This window comes from Seriola aureovittata, chromosome 13 (genome assembly GCF_021018895.1).
Source record: "Seriola aureovittata isolate HTS-2021-v1 ecotype China chromosome 13, ASM2101889v1, whole genome shotgun sequence".
NCBI lineage: Eukaryota > Metazoa > Chordata > Actinopteri > Carangiformes > Carangidae > Seriola > Seriola aureovittata.
Window position 1 is genome coordinate 6,728,659 of NC_079376.1, and position 19,867 is coordinate 6,748,525.

The 19,867-nt window shown below is 38.7% G+C and overlaps 3 protein-coding genes across 5 annotated transcripts; 2 read left to right on the forward strand and 1 right to left on the reverse strand.

Annotated features, from left to right (window-relative positions):
- Positions 1-341: 341 nt before the first annotated feature.
- On the forward strand, positions 342-10,637 carry akap12a (A kinase (PRKA) anchor protein 12a). 2 transcript variants are annotated; one of them, XR_008829381.1, is made up of 5 exons: positions 342-1,154; positions 2,996-3,095; positions 3,264-9,188; positions 9,341-9,576; positions 9,628-10,637. XR_008829381.1 is itself a non-coding variant. In XM_056393711.1 (4 exons), exons 1-3 carry the CDS (start codon positions 1,047-1,049, stop codon positions 9,158-9,160), a joined length of 6,105 nt encoding a protein of 2,034 aa, XP_056249686.1. In that variant the 5' UTR covers positions 342-1,046; the 3' UTR covers positions 9,161-9,188; positions 9,341-10,637. The 2 variants fall into 2 exon arrangements, 1 of the variants encoding a protein (XP_056249686.1); XM_056393711.1 differs by having other exon boundaries at positions 9,341-10,637.
- A 70-nt stretch (positions 10,638-10,707) lies between these two features.
- Positions 10,708-15,441, reverse strand: rmnd1 (required for meiotic nuclear division 1 homolog). The gene is made up of 12 exons (XM_056393713.1): positions 15,270-15,441; positions 14,036-14,495; positions 13,848-13,953; positions 13,660-13,735; positions 13,085-13,124; positions 12,891-12,991; positions 12,699-12,805; positions 12,534-12,598; positions 12,297-12,373; positions 11,848-11,968; positions 11,601-11,717; positions 10,708-11,396 (listed from the first exon to the last, which is right to left on the reverse strand). Exons 2-12 carry the CDS (start codon positions 14,477-14,479, stop codon positions 11,364-11,366), a joined length of 1,287 nt encoding a protein of 428 aa, XP_056249688.1. The 5' UTR covers positions 14,480-14,495; positions 15,270-15,441; the 3' UTR covers positions 10,708-11,363.
- Positions 15,442-15,459: 18 nt separating this feature from the next.
- Positions 15,460-19,804, forward strand: ccdc170 (coiled-coil domain containing 170). 2 transcript variants are annotated; one of them, XM_056393716.1, is made up of 8 exons: positions 15,460-15,521; positions 16,164-16,346; positions 16,783-17,073; positions 17,767-17,967; positions 18,083-18,256; positions 18,390-18,632; positions 18,906-19,109; positions 19,458-19,804. In XM_056393716.1, the coding sequence occupies exons 2-8, from the start codon at positions 16,197-16,199 to the stop codon at positions 19,719-19,721; spliced, it is 1,527 nt and encodes a 508-aa protein (XP_056249691.1). In that variant the 5' UTR covers positions 15,460-15,521; positions 16,164-16,196; the 3' UTR covers positions 19,722-19,804. The 2 variants fall into 2 exon arrangements, with proteins under 2 accessions (XP_056249691.1, XP_056249690.1); XM_056393715.1 differs by lacking the exon at positions 15,460-15,521 and adding an exon at positions 15,913-15,977.
- The last annotated feature ends 63 nt before the right edge of the window (positions 19,805-19,867 follow it).

The window sequence follows — 19,867 nt, forward strand, 5'->3', positions numbered from 1 at the left end:
ATGCCAATTAATGAGCTTTTGAGGGAGTGAGATTTATTTTTCTCATTTTTATTTCGAATTAAGAAATAAATATTCAAATGCATAAAAATACATGAATCGGTGGGTTTGAAGAACAACTCTGAACAACCATCTGATGCATAACATAACAGGGCAGCTCAAAACAGAACATTTCATGAGCCAATAAACGGTAGATTGATGGACAAAGATAAAATAGTTGATCCATTTTAGTTAAAGTTTTATTTAAAGCTTCTGCATCCGCCTTGTACTTCATGTTCAAAGTCTTGGAGTTTGGACAAGTCAGTGTTTTATTGTCCTGCTCATGAAATAAATTCTGCCCACGTCTTCACACAATGACCAGGAGGAGTTTCAGATACTGATGATGTGCACAGAAGAAACTAAAAGAGAGAGTTAACTGCATTGATGATCAAGATGTTTTCTTTCCTTTTTCTTCATTATACATTTTGTTTTTGGACTTTTAATCACATACTCTGACAGTCCCGGATGTAATTTTGTCATAGCACAACTGCATTTAATATAAAATAATAATTAGCGGCTTCTTAAAAATTAATGGCCAAAAAATAGAAATCCACGTGACAAATGTGCAGATGTTTTGAAATCTTGCGACTCATCAGCATCCAATTCAACACGCTCCTTGTTTTACAGTGTGACTTCACATGTATCTGCACCCTGAGGTTTATGTATATGGCGGGGCAGGTTCCGGCTTGTTGCTCGGACATTTGCTCCAGTCATCTGACTACAGGCTATGTTTTCTCTGCAGTTTTTTTTTTTTCTTTCTTTCATTTTGATGCAGCGGGAGGCGTGCCGGACCGGGCCGGGCCGGGCCAGGCTCGGCTCATAAGCTTCATGTGATCCTGCAGGGAGGTGTTTGGCTAAAAAAGACTTTTTCAACATCCAGGCTGCACCATTTGAGATCTGATCAGTGTCCCTCGCCCTCTCACGGAGCTACCTGCTTTGCCTTTTTTTGGGATATTTACATCACTTGTGCGGCGGCTTGTTCCGGATAGTGACGCGCTGCAGTTCCGATAATGGGAGACGCTCAGTCTGCGCAACGGGAGAACAAGAAGGACGCAGCGGCTGAGGAGGAGAGCGGAAAAGTGGATGATGCTCCGGCGGAGCAGAACACTGAAGACAAGGTATCGCCTTATTTCCCGCAGATCCAGGTGGATGGATTGGCCGAAATTACTCCTATATTTATGCACAAACTTTGCAATAATGATTTATCCTCCTTATTAACACATAAAGGGTTTTCAGTAGCTTTAACTGCAGTAACAAATGAATTTGTTTAAAAAAAAAAAATTAATTAAAAAAAACAGTCAGAGGGTGCTATATGTTATAGAAATGCTGAGGCTGGATTTAGTTGTTGTCAGGGCAGTGCAGCTGCTGCTTGCCAACACATCCATTAACCTCAAGATAAAGAAAAAGTCCTTGTCTCTTTTGACAGAATTGCATCCAGGACATCCAGCTATTCTGGGACTCTGACAATGGCTTTTAATTAAAAAAGCCCCAAAATGTCCCCTGCTCTTTCAGGCAGGGAACATTTATCAATTTCTTCCTGGTGAGTGCAGGTGCCAAATGAAGCCACCAACCTTTTCCTAATATCATATGAAAGTTGTTGAAAATTTGCTCCACTAAATGACCGCTTGGTTGCCGACTCTTGCTTTGGTAGTTTGTGGCTATCCGTCCCTGCTTTCACTGTTTCATTGGTGTTGCAATGGTTTTCATTTACTGTAGATGACAAAGGAAGTAGCGTGGGGGAATAATGACCTCTCATTCTCCGAGGAACCTAAGTAAAGCTCATGGGAGGGATGGAATTTCCCCTCTGCTGCACTCAGCTGAAGTCAACATCGATTATTTGTTTACAACATGATCACTGGATCATGCTGAGCAGGAAGTCAATTAGACAGCACTCTACTGTGAGAGTGAAAATAGCTCCTAATGTCTCATGAGCTACAGTTATGATGTTGTGTTTATTTATTAGCACCCTTGACCTTTGTGACTTTTAGGTGATTTCATACTGGATGGAATAATGGGCAAAATATGCTGTTAAGAAATCTTTTAACTTTGAATAAAGTCTCAATTTTCAAAGAAGGTTAAAATGTGAAAACAAGCCACAAATATGCTAAGTGCATAAATACATTTAATTTTTTACCCCAAAGGCCACAGTGTTTTTGCACTAGGTTAGTCGAACATAAACGTGGTACAATTATCTGATTTTTTTTCTCCAAATAAACCCTAACCCTAATAACTGATGAAATATATCCTGTGTCACTCTTATTGGTACTTTTTTTTCAAAGCCAGTCCACAAAAGTTTGTTTGTATGTTTTCTAAAATTAAACTGATTTATACTTACACCATTTAGTGGCACTTAACTAATCTGAAACCCGAATGACTGAAAACAAAGACATGCATGTTCACAGCTCCTAATATTGGAGGCACATGTACATAAAATGATGAATAACTTTTGACTGGAAAAAAAATAGCTCACAGCCAACCATAATTATATTATGGCCTTTGATCGTTTGGCATATACTAATGTTTCAATTAAGAGTGTATGTTTTTTTTGTATCTAGGGGAGTAAAAGCTGGTTCCTGAAGGACATGTTTCTTGTTCCTTCTTGCCCAGTCATACTTTCCAGACTAATCTGGCTCACGGATTTGAGATTGGGACAATTAGGGTTGTTAAACTGTAAGGTCATCATCAGCCCACAGCAGTACTCAAGTATGTTGTTTACAAAATAGGACAAAGTTTGGAATGCTCTGTTTGCTTTCATAGAAGTACAAATTTAGATTGATTTTTCAATGCTTCTGTAGCTATGAGAGAATGGTCCCTGTTGTGGTTCTTCTATGATTACTGTCTGTTACTCAGAAACTGACTGCTGAAAGATTGATTTCTATTATTTGAGCTTTCATAAAATCTAAAATGCACCACAAGAGCAGAGCTAGATTGTGCATTTTTGTTTTGTGCTTTGTTTCAGCCTCTCAAAAATAATGGGCAAATCTCTGAGATCAATGGAAAAGCAGACAGCACTATAGCCGAAGTCAATGGTCACTGTGAAGATGAGAGCGCTGCAGAGGGTGGGTACTTACAATCTGTGTATTATTGCTCACTGACAGACAGTCAGCATATTTTTAACAGGCACATAGCTTGTTGAATTTCAGCAGATAGAATTTCACCTGTGTCATCACTCTTTTACAGTTTGTGCAATTCAAGTGGTCTAATATTAAATATCTTTTCTGGTTTAGCTGTCCTGTCTCCAGATGAAGATGTTCCAGAAACTACAAAGTCACTTAAAGAAGAAGATACACCCGTAGAAAATGTTGAAATTAATGAAAATGAATCACCTAATGAAGTTGATGATAATGAAGAAATGATTGAAATGGATTCAAAGCAGAATGACATCAATGAAAGTTTTAGGAGATTTTTCAGTAACATCGGTTTAAAGCTGACAGTTAAAAGAGGCTCGGCTGAAAAAGCTGAAATAGAAACAGATGTGCCTGATGAGACGAATGAGGAAGAATCAAACAGACCGGAATACATTGAGGGTACCGCAAAGGAAACCAAAAGTGAGGATACTGAACAGAATATAGATCTGACCACAGCACAGGAGACTTATGACAATGATTCAACAACATGTCCTACCCTGACAGATGCTACATCGGAGGACATCCTAGATAATGCAGAGGTGAAAGCAACAGAGGCCAAAGAGGTTGTTGGATCTGAAAATGTAGATGCAGCAACAACTTCACCTGTACATGAAGACGAAAAGGCACAACAGGATGCCACACTTGAGGAAGACCTACATCCTCCATCTAGTCTTGAACCAGATGTGGTTGTATCTCCAATTAAAAGGTTTTTTACAACTGGAATCTTTTCTGGACTACGGAAGAAAAAGAAGCCCACAGAAGATGAGACAACTGATAAAGAATTGGTGGAGATGGGAAAGGAAACAGTAGAGACAGCAGAAATACAACAGGATAAAGAGGAGATTAGTCTAGGTGTTGAGGCTGATACAGTTGAGACAGAAAATAAAGAAAACAAACTTAAAGAGGAGATGAATGACGGGAAATCACCTCCCACAGATGCAGTAAGCATTACTGTCAATGAGCCTGAAATTATGAGTTCTCAAGAGAAAGTTCAAGCCAGCCCTCTGAAAAGGCTCTTATCAGGGTCTAGTTTAAAGAAACACTCCAAAAAGCAGAGAGGCAGGAAATCAAGTGACGCAAAGCTGTCAGACTCTGGAGAACACTTTTCAGATCAGCTCATGTCATCTAATGAGTCAGCTGAGCATCAGAAAGAAGAAAGTCCTGTACAACATCCTGCAGAGGCAGCAGGAGAGGAGGATGGCGCATGGGCTTCTTTCAAAAAACTTGTGACTCCGAAAAAGCGCATGAAGACGTCCTCCTTGACCAAAGAGGAGGAGACACAAATCCCAAGCTCAGTAGAGGAAACAAAACCAAGTGAAGGAGAGCAAATATCAGATCACAGCACTGAAGATGGCAAAAAAAGAAAAGACTCATCTGTGTCATGGGAAGCTGTTCTATGTGGCTCTGGAAGGAGAAGAAGCCGAAGTCGAAAAACATCAGACTCTGAGGATGAAATGCCCCAAGTTGAAAATGACAACAAGAAGCAAGATTCGCCATTAGAAAGTTCAAATGAAGTAGATGAAATTTTAGCCATCTCCCCCAAACAAGCAGGAAGTCCTTCAGAGGTTGATGGAGGATCAACATGGAAATCACTGAAAAAACTTGTCACCCCCAAAAGGAAGGCCAAGAATGAGGAAGAAAGCAAAGATAATGTACAGTCTGACAGTGAAGTTGCTCAGGATGATTCCTCTTTTTCAATAAAGAATCTTCTCCCAGGTCGAAAAAAGAGGAAGTCTGCTGAAAAGCAAGACCAAGTGTCTTCAGATGAGGCTGACAAGGAAGCAGCTTCAGGTGAAGAAGACTCTGAGACACCAGCTGTGGTTCCATTGTCTGAGTTTGATACAATTGAAACAGAAGTTCACATAGAAACACAGGCTGATGTAGAAAGCCATGTGCCCAAGGAAGCAGACTATGAACTGCAGCAAGACCTCCTTGATCAGATGGCTGAACCAGTCCTGCCTTGTGACAGTCTGCAAACGGAAGTAAAGAAAGTCCAAGACGATGAGGATACTTTAGAGAATGAGACATCTACCACTCCCGCTTCAGATGAAGAACCTGAGGACCTTACAGAATTAATCAGTAAACATCAACAACTCAGTGATATTCCAGAGGAGGGAATAATTACAGAGACCATGGCCACTCCAGCTTCAGTCACTGAAGACACAGCTAGATATGATGATACTATAGCAGATGATCTGATAGAAATGACATCTGAAGCCATAACTGCTCTAGAGCCAGTAGACATTACCTTGACAGATGAAACTGAGATGATCTCTGCAGTTTCCCAGCTATCAGAGTCTTCAAAAACATCAGGCAACACAACACCAGTTCCAGTAGAATACGACATCAAAGATACAGAGGCGCTCCTGCATGAGGTTGTTGAAACCATCTGCATAAGCCCAAAGGCAGCCCCACTCTGTTCAGATGAGATAAGCTCAGAAAGAATAGTTGGATCCGTCTCGCATCAAATACTCGAATCATTTGTAAAAGAGGAGCCAGCAATTCTGAAAATACACAGGAGATCAGATGCAACTGCCATTAAAATAGGTCTAAATGCTGAAGAACTGGACGTAATTACTGAACTTGCCGCAACAGTCCAAACAGAGAGCATATCTGAAGTCAACGAAGGTGTTTCCACAGAAATTGTATCTGAAGCTCCTACCGTGGAGATTGACACTGCTAAAATTGTTGTAGATGAAGTTCATGAGGTCAGCATTTTACATCCAGAAGAAAGCATAAAAGAATTAGAAAGTACTGATGAGAGCCAACATCAGGTGGAAAGCCAATCTGAGGTAGACGAAGCTGTGTCTACAGAAACATTATCTGAATGTGAAGAAATTGTTGCAGATGAAGGCTCTCTAGCTGATGAAAAAGAGTCCCTACAATTTGACTGTCAAGAAGTAGAATCAGCTGTTACTGTAGCAGAAGAAACTAAGGATGGAAGTGTGGAGGATCAAGTCCAAACTCTGACACAAAAGGACGATGAAATCTTACACAATATCACTGATCAAGTTCAAGTTGAGGATAAAGATCAACCACCTGTGGAGGTGGAGGAGTTACAAGAATTAGCAGCTGCACAAGCTGCCAAATTAGAATCAGAGGAGGGTTGTGTTCAGTTGCTTGAAAAGGAAGTAATATCAGAAGATATTCCTGCAACAGAAACGATAACACATGAACCCATAGAGAAAACAAAGCCTCTCACTGAAGATAATGTTGAGGCAGAGAAGGAATACGAACTACAAGCAGATGCTGCAGAAACTGAGCACATTGATGAAACAGAGGTGTTAGAAGCTGTACAAACAGCCACAGATTCAGAGGAGGATAGAATTCAATTGCCTCAAGGGGAAATACTATCAGAGGATATTCCCACAGCTACAGATGAAACAAAAAAAGAGAACCTCATTGAAATCAGCATTGAGCCAGAAAACAAAGGACTGAAAACAGATACTCTAAATATTGACAATCATCAAGTTGCAGAAGTTTTACAAGCTATACAAGTACCCGCATTAGATTCAAAGGAGGGCAGTGTTCAATCACTTGAAAAAGAAGTTATATCAGAGGCCACACCAAAGGCAGAAACTGTTACAAATGAACTCAAAGAGGAAACAGAGCCTCTCGTTGAAGACAATGAGCCAGGAGATGCTTTTGAAACTGAACATGTTAAGGAACTCGAAGTATTAGAAGCAAAATTAGATTCTGAAGAGGTTAGTGTCCAATCACTTGAAAAGGAATTAATATCAGAGGAGATTCCACCAACAGAAACTGTTGAACTAACACAGGCACCTGAGAGCAGTGTAGAGCCAGAGGAAGAACAATCAGTAGGGGATGCCAAAACGGACTATGTTGAAGAACCACAAGTATTACCATCTGATGTAAATGAAATTGCAACTGAAGCAGAAACTGAGGTAGAGACATCAATGCATGCTCATGTAGTCACAGAAAGTGTTGAGGAGGGTAGCGCTCAGGAACTAGAGAAGCAAATATTGTCCGAAGATGTTCCCAAACCAGACACCAAGATTGCCATCGCTTCAGTTACAGATGAAACTGAGAGTAAAGATGTGGAAGAACTGGACCAGGCTTTAAAGATAAATGAGGATCAGAAAACAGAGGGCACACAACAAGATGTTCAGGTTGGGCAGGAAAACCACATCGCTGAAGTTGTAGATGACTTACAAACATTAACAGCAGTTCATGTATCCTCTGTTAGTGAGGGAGCAAGTAGTGTTCAGGTCATAGAAAAAACTGTATTTTCTGAAGTAACCCCAGCAACTTGTGTGGACAGTGCTGCAGTTACACATGAACCCAAGCACGAGGTGCATCTCAGTGCAGTGGTTGCCAGTGTTGAGGGAGAAAAAGAAGGTGAACTTGAAGCTGCTGTGATAAAGAGTGCTGCAGTTGAGCATGCTGTAGTAACGGAAGTGATCACATGTCATGTGAAAGATGTCTCAACCGCTATACCTGATGTTTTGGTAGAGAAAACATCAGACATTCATGAACCCTTGATTGACACATTAGTAAGTGAGATAGAATTCGAGGAAACAGTCATGAGTGCAACACCACTAGTGAAAGATGACGTGATTAAGACAGCAGAGGAAGGTAGTGTGATTATGATGATGAACGTGCCATCAGTACAGTTTGAGGACAATCACAGAGTTCAAGTGCAGGTGGTCGATGTTGATATCAAATCAGCCGAGACAATTGTTGACACAGCGCTAGAGGTAGGGGTAACAGAAACCAAAGAAGTTATAGATGTTTGTCATGAAACAGTTAAAGAAGTAGACACACTCTCTGCCACATCAAAGACTGAAGAAGTAATTAATAAGGAAAGCAAGGTGACCATTCAAGAAGTTATTCAACATGTAAAGGAGAAAGTACCAGAGACAGTACCTGAATCAGTCCTTGTCAACTTGGAACAAAAAGTTATGAAACAGCCAGATGCTGTGACAGAGGAGAGTGAGAAAGCTGAACAGCAAGTGTTCGAGGAACTAATGCAAACACCTGATATTCCAGGAAGTTTAGATGTCTCTGTCCATGATCGCAAAGAGGATTTTGAGGAACCTAAAGATGAAATTAATGAGGAATCGCCAATTCCACAAATTGCCCAGAGTCAGATTGTAACCCCTAGTAACAGTGGAGTAGTAGTCCCCCAAAACACTGGAATAGTCTCGTCAATAGGTAATGTGGAGTCTCCCTCTAGCCTTTCTTTAGAATTCAAACTTAACATACAGTTTGGGCAAGCAAGGGCACCAGCTTCTCCACCACCTGCAACAGAGAGGATCGAACCAGTTAAAAAGACAGATGTGTCTGAAGTCGGCGTTCAGGTTGTAGAACCCAAAAAGCAAATAGATCCAACACAAAATGCTGAGGGCCAGAAACAGACAGAGGTAACTGAGGTTGCTGTTCAGGCAACAGAAATCACAGAACCACAACCAGCTAACATCAATTCAACAGAAAGAGCAGTGATCATGAATCAACCAGTACTACTGGATGTTGGCATGCAAGCAATGGAAACAGTAAAACCAGTAGAGCAAATCAAATCAACAGAGAGAGTAACGCCCAATGTCCAGGCAACAGAGACAATACAAACAGTAAGGCAAACAGAGAAAACAGAAATGAGTCAGCCAGTGCTGTCTGAAGCTTGTGACCAAGAAACAAAAGCAAAGGAACCTGCTAAACAAACCGAGGAGGAAAATGACCAGGATGTGTGGCTGGATGCTGAGGAAGACATTTACACTCAAGGGGAATCAAAGGTGCCTCTTCATGAGGAGGAGGAACGTCTAGAACAACAGACAGAAAGTGACCGGGACAAAAAGGCAGTACCTCAACATGAGCTTGAAATGGCTTCTAATTCCAAGATTGAGGAAGAAGAAAGTCAACAAGAAATGCTCATAACAGGAGCAACACGTGAAATTGAGAGTGAGGGTGAAGATTTTGCTGTTGCACTTGAGCATCCAGAAACTGCAACTGCAACCATCACTAAGATCGAGTGGGATTAAATCAGCCAAACTTCAACGTCATGAAAAGGTAAGCATCTTCATTTGCTTTTGTTTTAGTATCTTTTTTTTTTTTCAGGATCTGGCCCATGAATCAACTTGCTCTAACATTGAAATCATGAATCACAGTCATTGGAATATCCAAATTAATTAATATTATGATTTGTTTTTTTTTCTTTCAAGGTTGGGCAATCAAAAAGGAAGTCACTCAAGTTTGTAAGGAGTTATCAAAAAGCCATTATAGAGAAGGACTGACTGGTAGAAGAAAACTACAGGAAACAGCATTTTGCTGCTTTTATTTGGCATTATGCTCAATCAAATATATTCCAATATTTACTGATGAAACTTGTCTTGATTTGTAATATTATTTCATTAACATTATAAAATTTGTGATTCATGAATGGGATCTAGCAAGAGACGTATCAACTGGAAAAGTGCTACTCTTCTCGGGGGATGCAGTGTAATTTTAGAAGTGTGACACTGAACTACATCCTCTTTGCAGTTGCCTCTTTCAGTAAATTTAATGAGCTGCTTGCTATAGAGTGTAATTTTAATAACTAATCATGTCAGATCTTTTCAATCATATTTCACATTATATTCTGTTTTTGAATAGAATGTATATGTCTAGGAGAACAAGAGAGTATTTTTATTAACAATGTCTTTTTTAATGGTAAACTGCTTCAAAAACATTTGTGTAAGTGTTAAAAACATAATTCATAATGTATGTGACCTAGGTACAGTGCAAATTAATTTCTCTTGATATATAGTATATTAGTATATGTAGATATTTCACTATGCATCAATCTATGTTCATATGTGCAATTGTTTAACCATTTAATCTTAAAACACATAACTCCTAATATATGCAGGTAAAAACAATAGGCAGCATACCCCAGATATATAGTATTACTGTATATTACCTTGTACATAATGACTGTTTTAATGCTTACACAAGCCAAACTGTGCTAATTTTGAGTCTTCAACAATTTCTACTGTGACATGTTTAAAATAGAAAAAAGAGCATGATGAGCGCATGGCACATCTTTGCTTTTCAAAAAGTAATAATTTACACTATATTTTTGATTTCAAGTTTAAATGAATCTTAACATATGTATTTATCATTAATATAATTATAATCTGCAGAGCCTTAAACGTAAACAATCATGGCAGCTTTACTTGTCCTGTTTTATTTCCCAGCTTTTTGTGTCTGGTGTCAATGAACTTATGGTATAAATAACACCGTAAGCTTAGTAAGGACAATGAGTGGTATGGGTGAAAGAAGAAATAAGGTTATGACAGGCTATTTGTTGTGTCTGAATTTTTTTCACATACACTGACTCTTTTGGAAAATTCTTGCTGGTCTGATATGTGATGTCAACTAATGACTAAATGTAAAACATAGACCTGTGTTACCTGTGTTTATATTTACCAGTGTTTTATTAATAAAATATTATTTTATTTGAATAAATTAATACCTGTACATTTCAAGTATTTCTTGTATTTATGTATGTACATTTTACATGCAAAAGCTGAAACATAACAGGCAAACATTTAAAACAAATAATGGTTTTATTACATTCTCTATAACACAGCAATCATAGTTGTAATTTGGGATTCGATGAATTAGATATATTCCAGAATATTGTTTTCTTTTTTCTACTGCTAGTGTTTATACACAAGAATAATGACACATGCTGAGGTGAGTCTGTGCCCTCATATCCCTTAAAAAATTGTCTCTTTCATACTGAAGAACATACATAGAATTTTGCACATAATGTAAACATTAAATGAAAATGATTGAACACATAAATTCAGCCAACAAAACTCAAAAAACATTACTGTTTGGTCAGCTGATCTCAGAGGTTTATGAAGTCCCACTGATGCCCTTTGTTTTCACAAATGCAATAAACAGTAAATGTGTATAAAATAATGAAACCCTCAAGCCATGATCTCCAGCAAAACAGTAAAGAAACTGAATAAAATAATTTATTTAATTTGTTTTTCGATTTATTGTGTGTTGTCAAAATGTATGTACTCTACAACATGACCAGTAAGACATAAAAATGTTTAGGTCCATTTCATAATTTCAGTGGCTTCTAGAAAACACTGTCACATATTACTGTCAGAGTACCTTTGTGTAGTCCAGCATTCTTCCTTTGTCACTTCTCATACCCTGTTTAGACTTGTGCACTATTGGAGGAGTAGTTCAGAAGATCATTTTTGTAAGTTCAAACATAACCTACAAGAAAAACAAAGCAACAGATGTAACATTGTTTGAATGAGAGAGGTTATAAGCGTTTTTAAGTGCAGCAGTGTGATATTGCTTGGAAGGTGTAGATCCCCGGTTTGATGTGATGAATTAAAGTTCAAAACAAAAGCCAGTTTAGCAAAAAAAAAAAAAAAAAAACCATTCAATCTTACAGATATGAAAGATTTCTTTTACCTCTATAGTGATGAGGATGACTATCATCCACTCCAGCCTCAAGCTGTGCTTCTCACTCAGGTGGCTCCTCATCAGGTCTGTCAACTGTGTGCAATGTTCCAGCTTCTCATTCACAACCTAAAGACACAGACAATGTTTCAAGCTTACACCAGAAACAAAGCAGGTGCCTCTTTACCCTCTTCAGTGTCAGAGTGGGACTCTATATTACAGCTACCGTGTCAAATAAAGTTAGGTCAGGTTTAATTACATTGACCCTGCGGTTGATGCTGAGGAACTGGCAGGTCTTATCATAGAGTTTTTCCAGGTTTTCTCGGTCCCAGTAGAAATCAGGTGTGAGGAGCAGGTCAGACCTCAGGTTTATACAGTGTCTGTCAAAGGAGGATGTAAATACAAACATTTTAAATGTAAATGTTGAAAATCCTACTTTATGAATGAGACTCAAGTTAAAGTCAAATCATTCCAGTAACTGAGAATAAAACAGAGGGCCAACAATAGTTCTTGCAAATGCATATACTTTAAAACAAAAATCCTTTTAGCTTCAGTAGTTAGTGATAGTAACTACTGTGGGTAAATATGAATGTCAACATATTTGTTACTGCTTGGAAGACACAAACATCCACTGAGCTGACAAAAAAAACCTTGAATCCAAAATTAGAACGGTTGAATGAGCTGCCATTTAGACATAACAGAATTTACCTTAATGTGAAAAGCTCTCCTATTTTCTGCATAACCTCTGCAGAGGACAACTTAACTCTTCTGCCAGACTTCAGCGTCTGAGGGAAAAAAAGAAAACAAAATTAGGGCATTAGCATTAAGGGGAGAACGGATGTTTTAAAATAACAGCATGGTCTGTCTCACATACAAACAGTCAACCGTGGCAGATTATCAATTATTATTAATTTCTTGCTGCTGGTTGTTAAGTGTCCACTGTACCTCTGGAATTGATTGAATTGACTCCACAAAGTCGTCTAATGACACCTCCCATATCGCCAGCTTCACTGGAAAAGAAGCCAAGAGGTTAGACTCACACAACAGACTAAGTAGAGTGCTACCATTAAACAGACCTTTATGATTTATAGTTGAAACACAAGTTCTCACCTGACAAACATAAAGCATTAGAAAATGCAAATTTCTCCAGAACAGCTTCATGTTGCTCAATCTCATCACTCAAAATAAAGTTGCCGCGCTCAAGCTTCGTATTTCCTCTGAAGAAGAAATGATTTGTTTTACAACAGCTGCAAGAAATGTGGAGGTACAAAAATACAAGACAGAAGGTGGAGCAGAACATACACTCCAACAGTGTAGTTTATCTCTTCATTTTCCCAGTGGACTAATGCTACTTCATACGGCTGGATCTCATGATGTTCCAATATTCTCAACACGTTCTTCATCTGGAAATAGTAAAAAAAAATGTACATGGTCAAAGAAGTATTTTACAATTAATGAAATATTACACTTTATAAATTGTATGTAGTTTTGTTTACCGTTTTCTCCTCAACATTCCAGAAAACTACTGAGCCTTCCCTGAAATTTCAGATTGGAAAACTCAGTCTATGATTAGCCCAAAAAAGTTACACTATAACAAGGCATGCTATCTTTTCAGATTTTTCAATTTTAGTTTAGTACCATTTCCAATAAATCTTCAATACTTTACTTGAGAAATGTAAACATGTTTTTCTATAACTCCTTTCTTCATAGAACAAAACATGCCAAACTTCTCAGAACATCAGTGTTTAATCTTAAAACAAGCAGTCAAACAACAACTTTGCGTCAATAAAACACTTTCTCAATTTAAAAAAATGTATGATTTAGATCAGTAAATATCTGATGGAAAAAACCAAGTAATGTAAGTCAAATTTCAATATTTGATACTTAAGTTTTTGATATTGGATCCTGGGGACACATTTCTGTCAGTAATCAAAAAATATTAAGGTTCAAAACCCAGCCCTATCAAATTAAAAGAATTGTATATTATGCAATCCTTTTAAATAATTTAGCACTGCATAATTTACATTGAAGACAAAGCCTAAAACAAAAAGAGAAAAGATGTTATTTCTACCTGAAGAAGAACATGAGAGCGTTGTCATCTGGTTTTGCAGCCATGTCTGTGCTTATCACCAGCACATTTGAGGCATCTGAAATTAAAATATGATTGTCATATGTTGTTCCAAGAAGTATATGTATATATGTACATATATCACAACTAATTTCTTGAAAAGTTGTAATCTGTGTAATTTTGATTCATACCTCTTGGTAAATCTATCTCATCGAAGCCATGGGTTATCAAGTCATGGCAAAGTGTTGGCAAATGATACTGATCTGCGGTTGCAAAGGCAATACATTGCATCATATCCTACAGAGAAAACAGGATTGGATTAATCATTGAAGCATGTATCAACATTTAAAAAAGACCAGTCATTTTTCTGGTTATCTACCTTGTCCTCTTTCAGAGAAGGTTGATTGGCTCTAGAAGGTTGTTTTGTCCTTGGTCCTTTGGGAACTTTTTTTCCAGGCACCGTCACTGGTTTTAAACTTGGTTTTAACATTGACTTCACAAGGTCTGATGAATAAAAACGATTCTGTCCACTTCCACATTTACTCAGTATCCCAGGGTCAACACACAAAGTGCTGTTAAAACTTTCAAATCCACCTAAAGCTGGAAAAACACGTCTTGTACGTGTCTGCTGTTGGTGAAGAGTGTTTAACAAACAGGTCCTTGACATCCCTGGTCCAGACAAGTTTGAGTGAGTCCTGGGTTTGGATTCATACTTATGTAGTTGGATAGACTGGGATAGACTGGCCGAGGCACAGATGCAGAGTGGGTTCCTCTCTACAGGCCACTGCGCTCCCAGTTTGGACCACAACTTCCGGAGAAGCATCTTCTCATATACACAGCTGTACAGGTGAGTTACAACATAAGCATCAGGTGTTAATACTTCGGGATACGCATCATATGAGTAACACTTTTCTTTAATTAGTGGCATTAAAATGGTTGACAGATCATTTACTAATACTGTATAAGTCATTAATAAGAACAATACTTGGGTTGCCAGGTTGTGCAAAATTCTCCTCAAGCATGACACTGCTTTTCTTTCTAGCTAGCTCTTTTAATTCAATAGGGAGACCTCTTAAATGGATTGTTTGACCACCATTTTCTACAAAAGGATTACAAGACTAAACCAAAAAATCCATTTCTCAAGTGCTCAAGATAAATGGCCAAACAGTCCATTGCAGAGATCTCTCTAATGACCTACAAAAGCTAACTAGAAAGATAGATGGTAAAGAAAGTGGTACCAAATAATGATCTAATTTTATATTGCGAGCATTACAGAACTCTATAAAGCATCCTGAAGCTATGACCCAAATGGATATACATTTAAAATCTTCAATTTGAAACATCTTAACTGTTAACAGAAAAATAGGAACCAAAACAAGCAAGACTGACCTTGACTTTAATAGCTAACAATATCCTCACTAGTAGTCTGGTTACAATTTACACACGACTATACACTTTCAGACTGTGAGAAAGTGTGATTTATACACGAAAAAAAAAATACGGTTGAATACCTGGCACTGTCTTTAAGTACAAGCTAACAGAAGTGGTTAACATGAACATGCTGCTGCAAATCAGTGTGTAGATATGGGGCCGTTAGCCGTTAGTTAGCTTACCAGTCAAAGAAAATGAAGTGATTCAGAACATGTCGACGTTAAAAGGGTTTCACCAGTAAAGAAAACGGCGGTAGCTCGATGTCGTACGTTAAAGTATAATAGTGAACTTTTCATTTGCTACATGTCAATGTGCACGACAGCGAAAGGAGGCGTGTTTGTTGTTTGTTAATAAAGTTTTGTTGCCGCTCATTTCCTGTTTGACATGACGTAATAAAGCTATGTACGTAAAAAGCCCGGGACGCTGACTGGCAGGTAAGTTATTTTGTTGTTTTTAATTAAAACGATTCTATTGTGATTTCTGTGGGGCTATGAGCATATAGCCTACATGGAATTATAATAATCAGTAAACAGTGAGAGGGAGAGCGATTTCAGACAGAGCTATGGTGAAAGTTAAGGTTGAGGCCATTGAGATTTGTAGGAAGGGTTACCTGCAAGTATAAAATCAGGGCTACAAAACCAAATGTTCACATCGACCTTCACATGCATGTTCATCAACCTCTCTTCCATTGGGTTATTATTATAAAAAAAAAATTGATCAAGTCTTTTGATGTCAGCGGTTCTGTTATAGCACCCCCTCTGGTGGAGCCTGGTATAGCCTGTGTTTGGTGTTGCCAGGAGACTTGTTAAAACAGTAACACAAGTACCAACTGTATACTCACTTCCCCTGCAACACATCTAATTATGGAAGTTTTGGAAAACACTTGTGAGGTATGCTTTGCTAAATAAATTCATTTTACCCCTCTGTTTGGTAGACATTAGTCAGAACTAAATGTTGCCATATGTTGGCAACTTCTTAATCAGGCTTTACTTTTTTGGCATTCAAATAATGGAAAAGTTTCCTTGCTATAGAATTTGTAATGACTCTTTAATGCCATTTGGCTTGTTAATTATTAGGTGGACCAGTCTAATGAGAAGGAGAGGTTGAAAATGAGGAATGCTGTTTTGGAGGAGAGTGTGAAGTCCTCCGAGGTGGAGTGTAAAGCCAGCAGAGAGACGGTGCTGAGGCTGGTGGCGGAGCTGGACCGAGAGAGGAGGAAGGCTGCCAGCAGTGCAGCAGCATTCGATTCACTCAAAGTGGTATTTACACAACTTTTAAACACCACTAACTTAACTTCACAGTACAGTTAGTGTACAGTTCACACTTAAGACAATTCTGACCAGACACCAACAGAAAAATCTACAAATGTTTTAATTATTTGGATTCTTCATGTTGTGTTAATGTAACTATTCTGTTGATATTTTTAAATGTTGTTTCTCATCATGATGGTGTGAATACTGTTTCACAGCTATTTCCAAAGCAAGTAATACAGCTGTGTTGGGAAAATAGAGATGATTTGTTTATTTATTTATTAATTTGTTAATAGTTGGTTTAAAAGTAGTCAAATTTAATTAAAGACTGAACTCTGCACTTCAACGATTTAAAAACCACATATGAAATTTCTGCCAGGACATGGTCTTATATTAAATATTTGATGTGTGGTGCAGCTCTTCACAGTTGTTTTGTCTGTTTCAGGAGTTAGATGGCCTGGTGGTGGGAAGGAGGAGTGTTGAGATGGATAAAGAAACTCTAATGGAGAGGCTGGAGGCCAGCAAGAGGGTGATAGAGGCAGCTCGGCGAGAGTCGAACTGTTTGGAGAAACAGGTGGAGGAGCTTGAAAGAAAGCTGCACTCAAGCCAAGGAGAGACTCAGGCAGCTGAAGACAAACTAAAGAGGTTCCTTAAAACACTGGCAGGTCTGCTGCAGGTTAAGTCTGAAAATGTCATCCTGCCTACCGAGAGAGATATTTTACAGAAACTGGATAAGGTGAGGAGTCAGTGGGGATTAATGCCACAACACGACCTACTGGCATATAGAAGAGAAATAGTCTTAAAGGGTAAAAACTACACTCACATTTAAAAATAACAACTCTATCATGAGACCAACACGTGTCATCTTGGGGACTCGAATGACAAATGCATTGGTCTCAATATAAAGTTGTTCTTTACATTTCAAGTGTTGCTGGAGTTTTTGGCCCTATGGACAAGAGATTAAAAAAATGTCATAGCCTCATTTCTGTGCTCTGTCAGTGTTACATTATATATTATTGGATTATTATTTCTGATCTATTGACATGTAAGCAGCATTTCATTGTAGCGGGTTGCAGCAGAGTTAATTTTGTATACAGTTGGTTGGTGGCTTAATTTACTTTATAACAATACATTATATTTTATTTTGTATTTTTCTTTTAATATTCATCTGCCAAATAATCAGTGACTACATCAGTCACATAAATGGAGTAAAAAGTATGAAGTAGCAAGGAATTAAAATACTCAGGTGAAGTACAAGTAACTTGAAATTCTACATAAATACAGTACTTGAGTAAATGTATGTAGTTTCTTTCCACTGGTCTCCATCTGTATCTTTGCATTAAATCTTCCATGTCCTACTCTAAAATAAACACTGCTATCCTTGCTACATTGCTCGGGGGCAGTCATAGTGATAGTGACTGTTCTGCAGACTGTGTCAGAGATGGATACCAGGCTGTGTCATGTCTCCGAGGAGCTAAGGGAGCAGACGGAGCTCCAGGAGAGTGCACTACAGAGGGCGCAGCTCGCAGAGCAGCAAGTTCAGGACCTGAGGGAGAGACTGCAAGGTCTGGAGACTGAGCTGCTGACAGCGGACATGCATCATGACGGGCTTCAACACAGCAAACAGCATGTGAGTAAAGTAGCAGGCGAAAAGGAAGTACAGTTACAGGCACATTAAATGTGTAATGCATTTCTATATAGTCCAGTGGCATACATCCATGGCAACTCACCGTTTGTTTTCGCAGTATGAGGAGTTCCTGGAACAGCTGTCAGAGACAATGATGGTTGACAGTATTGCTCTGGATCTAGGCTTCGACATGAGACTGAAAGTCATCTTGTCACGTGCAGAACAACTTGTCAAACAAGAAGGAAATGCTCTGATGGAGAGCAAAAGTCTAACTTACAGTTTACAGCGAAAGGTATTAGATAGATATCATCTTTTACTTCTGTAGTGATGAAAAGTTCACCTTCTCTAAAAGTATGAATAAACAAAACAGGTATTGTGTTGCATGACCAGTGATGCACCTGTAATCAAAAACGTCCTTTTCCCAGTTAAAATTACAGAAGGACCAACTAGAGAGTAAATCATTACACATTCAGCTTCTGCGGAAGAAGGTGTCAGAGCTGGAGGAGGAGAAGAGGTGTCAGTCAGCGTTGGCTGTGGAACGAGATGATGCTCATCTGGAGGCCAGGAAGCTGCAGAAAAAAATAGAGCGTCTCCAGGGCGAGCTGAAGGCCACCAAGCTGTCCAACACTGAGCTCAAGGCCCAGCTCTCCCACACTAATGAGCTCAAGGTAGAGGGGACAAGGGTTCAGACCCAAAGTCGATCCAGAGGCATTTTTACCTCATGATGTTTAGTGTATTTACATTAATATTTAGGTATGGGTAGCTGGAAATAGGGGATAATATTTAACTGTGCACCAATTATGTAAAGCAAGTTGGTTCTGAAATCAACCATATATATTTTAAGTATCTGAGTATGTGAGAAACACAAACAAACATCATCTCCTTGATAAAGTCATCGAATAACGGTTGTTTCACTAAACACTTCTGTCTGACATGCCAAGTGTAAAGTCATGCAACAGAGTCAGACCATGCAGGAGCAGAAAAAGAGGCTGGATCAGCTGGTGGAGGGGAAAGCCAAGGTGGAGAAGAAACTGAGCTCAGTGAGCTCAGACCTACAGAGCCAAGAGACGAAGACCAGAGAGGAGCAGCAGCGACTCATCACCCTCAGACAGAGCCTGGCTCAGCTGTCTGAGAGGGAGAGAGAAGTAAGGGTGTGATGAACATGAAAAGTGTTGTTCTGCAATGTTAGATCCATTTGAAAGGGGAGAAAAGTCTATTTACCATTTATTCACCATGATCTGTTGCTATTAAAGACCCTTTAAATATAAAGCAAATACTGTTATCTTCACATATAATGTATAATTGATATTTCCATGTCCTTTACGTCATCAGTTGGCTCTTTCCATTCTTTAAAAACAATCTTTTCCTACTCTAAATATACTATATTGAAGTAATTAAATATTAGTTATCAGTGATAATAAAGAATGTTTTAGAGTGTTAACAGTTTTAAAGTGTTAAATTCAACTATATTCTTTTTTCTGTCCATTGTTCAGTTAGTCGATTTCCGGATGGTTGTTTCCCAGATGCTTGGTTTGGATGCCATGGCGCTGCCTCTCCCAAATTATGAAATAATCAAATTACTAGAGACCCTTCTTCACCCTCATCATCACCATCACCACCTTCATCGCCATGTGAATATGCCCTGGCATTGTCCTACTCACCAGAGGCCTTATCTCCCCCAAATCCAGGATCTTCCTCACAGCTCCTCCTTGGATGTTTCTAGGTCTGCATGTCCAGAAGATGCAGTTCCCCTTTAAGAAACCTAGATTTATACATTATACTTATGCCAAACTGCACTTAAGGTGTAAAGGTATTATTGTTTTAAAATAGACCTTATACAGTATGAACTGATCTTTAAGAACATGCTTTCCTATTTGTGTTTTCAGGAAAAGCTCAAATATGA

Coding starts and splice junctions, on each gene's coding strand:
- akap12a (XM_056393711.1), top strand. CDS start 1,047: ATGGGAGACGCTCAGTCTGCGCAACGGGAGAACAAGAAGGACGCAGCG. Junction 1,155..2,995: donor AGCAGAACACTGAAGACAAG/GTATCGCCTTAT, acceptor GCTTTGTTTCAG/CCTCTCAAAAATAATGGGCA. Junction 3,096..3,263: donor AGATGAGAGCGCTGCAGAGG/GTGGGTACTTAC, acceptor TTTCTGGTTTAG/CTGTCCTGTCTCCAGATGAA.
- rmnd1 (XM_056393713.1), bottom strand. CDS start 14,479: ATGCTTCTCCGGAAGTTGTGGTCCAAACTGGGAGCGCAGTGGCCTGTA. Junction 13,954..14,035: donor CTTCTCTGAAAGAGGACAAG/GTAGATAACCAG, acceptor TTTTCTCTGTAG/GATATGATGCAATGTATTGC. Junction 12,374..12,533: donor CAATTCAATCAATTCCAGAG/GTACAGTGGACA, acceptor TTTTTCCCTCAG/ACGCTGAAGTCTGGCAGAAG.
- ccdc170 (XM_056393715.1), top strand. CDS start 15,951: ATGGAAGTTTTGGAAAACACTTGTGAG. Junction 17,968..18,082: donor TTCAACACAGCAAACAGCAT/GTGAGTAAAGTA, acceptor TTGTTTTCGCAG/TATGAGGAGTTCCTGGAACA. Junction 18,633..18,905: donor CCCACACTAATGAGCTCAAG/GTAGAGGGGACA, acceptor TGACATGCCAAG/TGTAAAGTCATGCAACAGAG.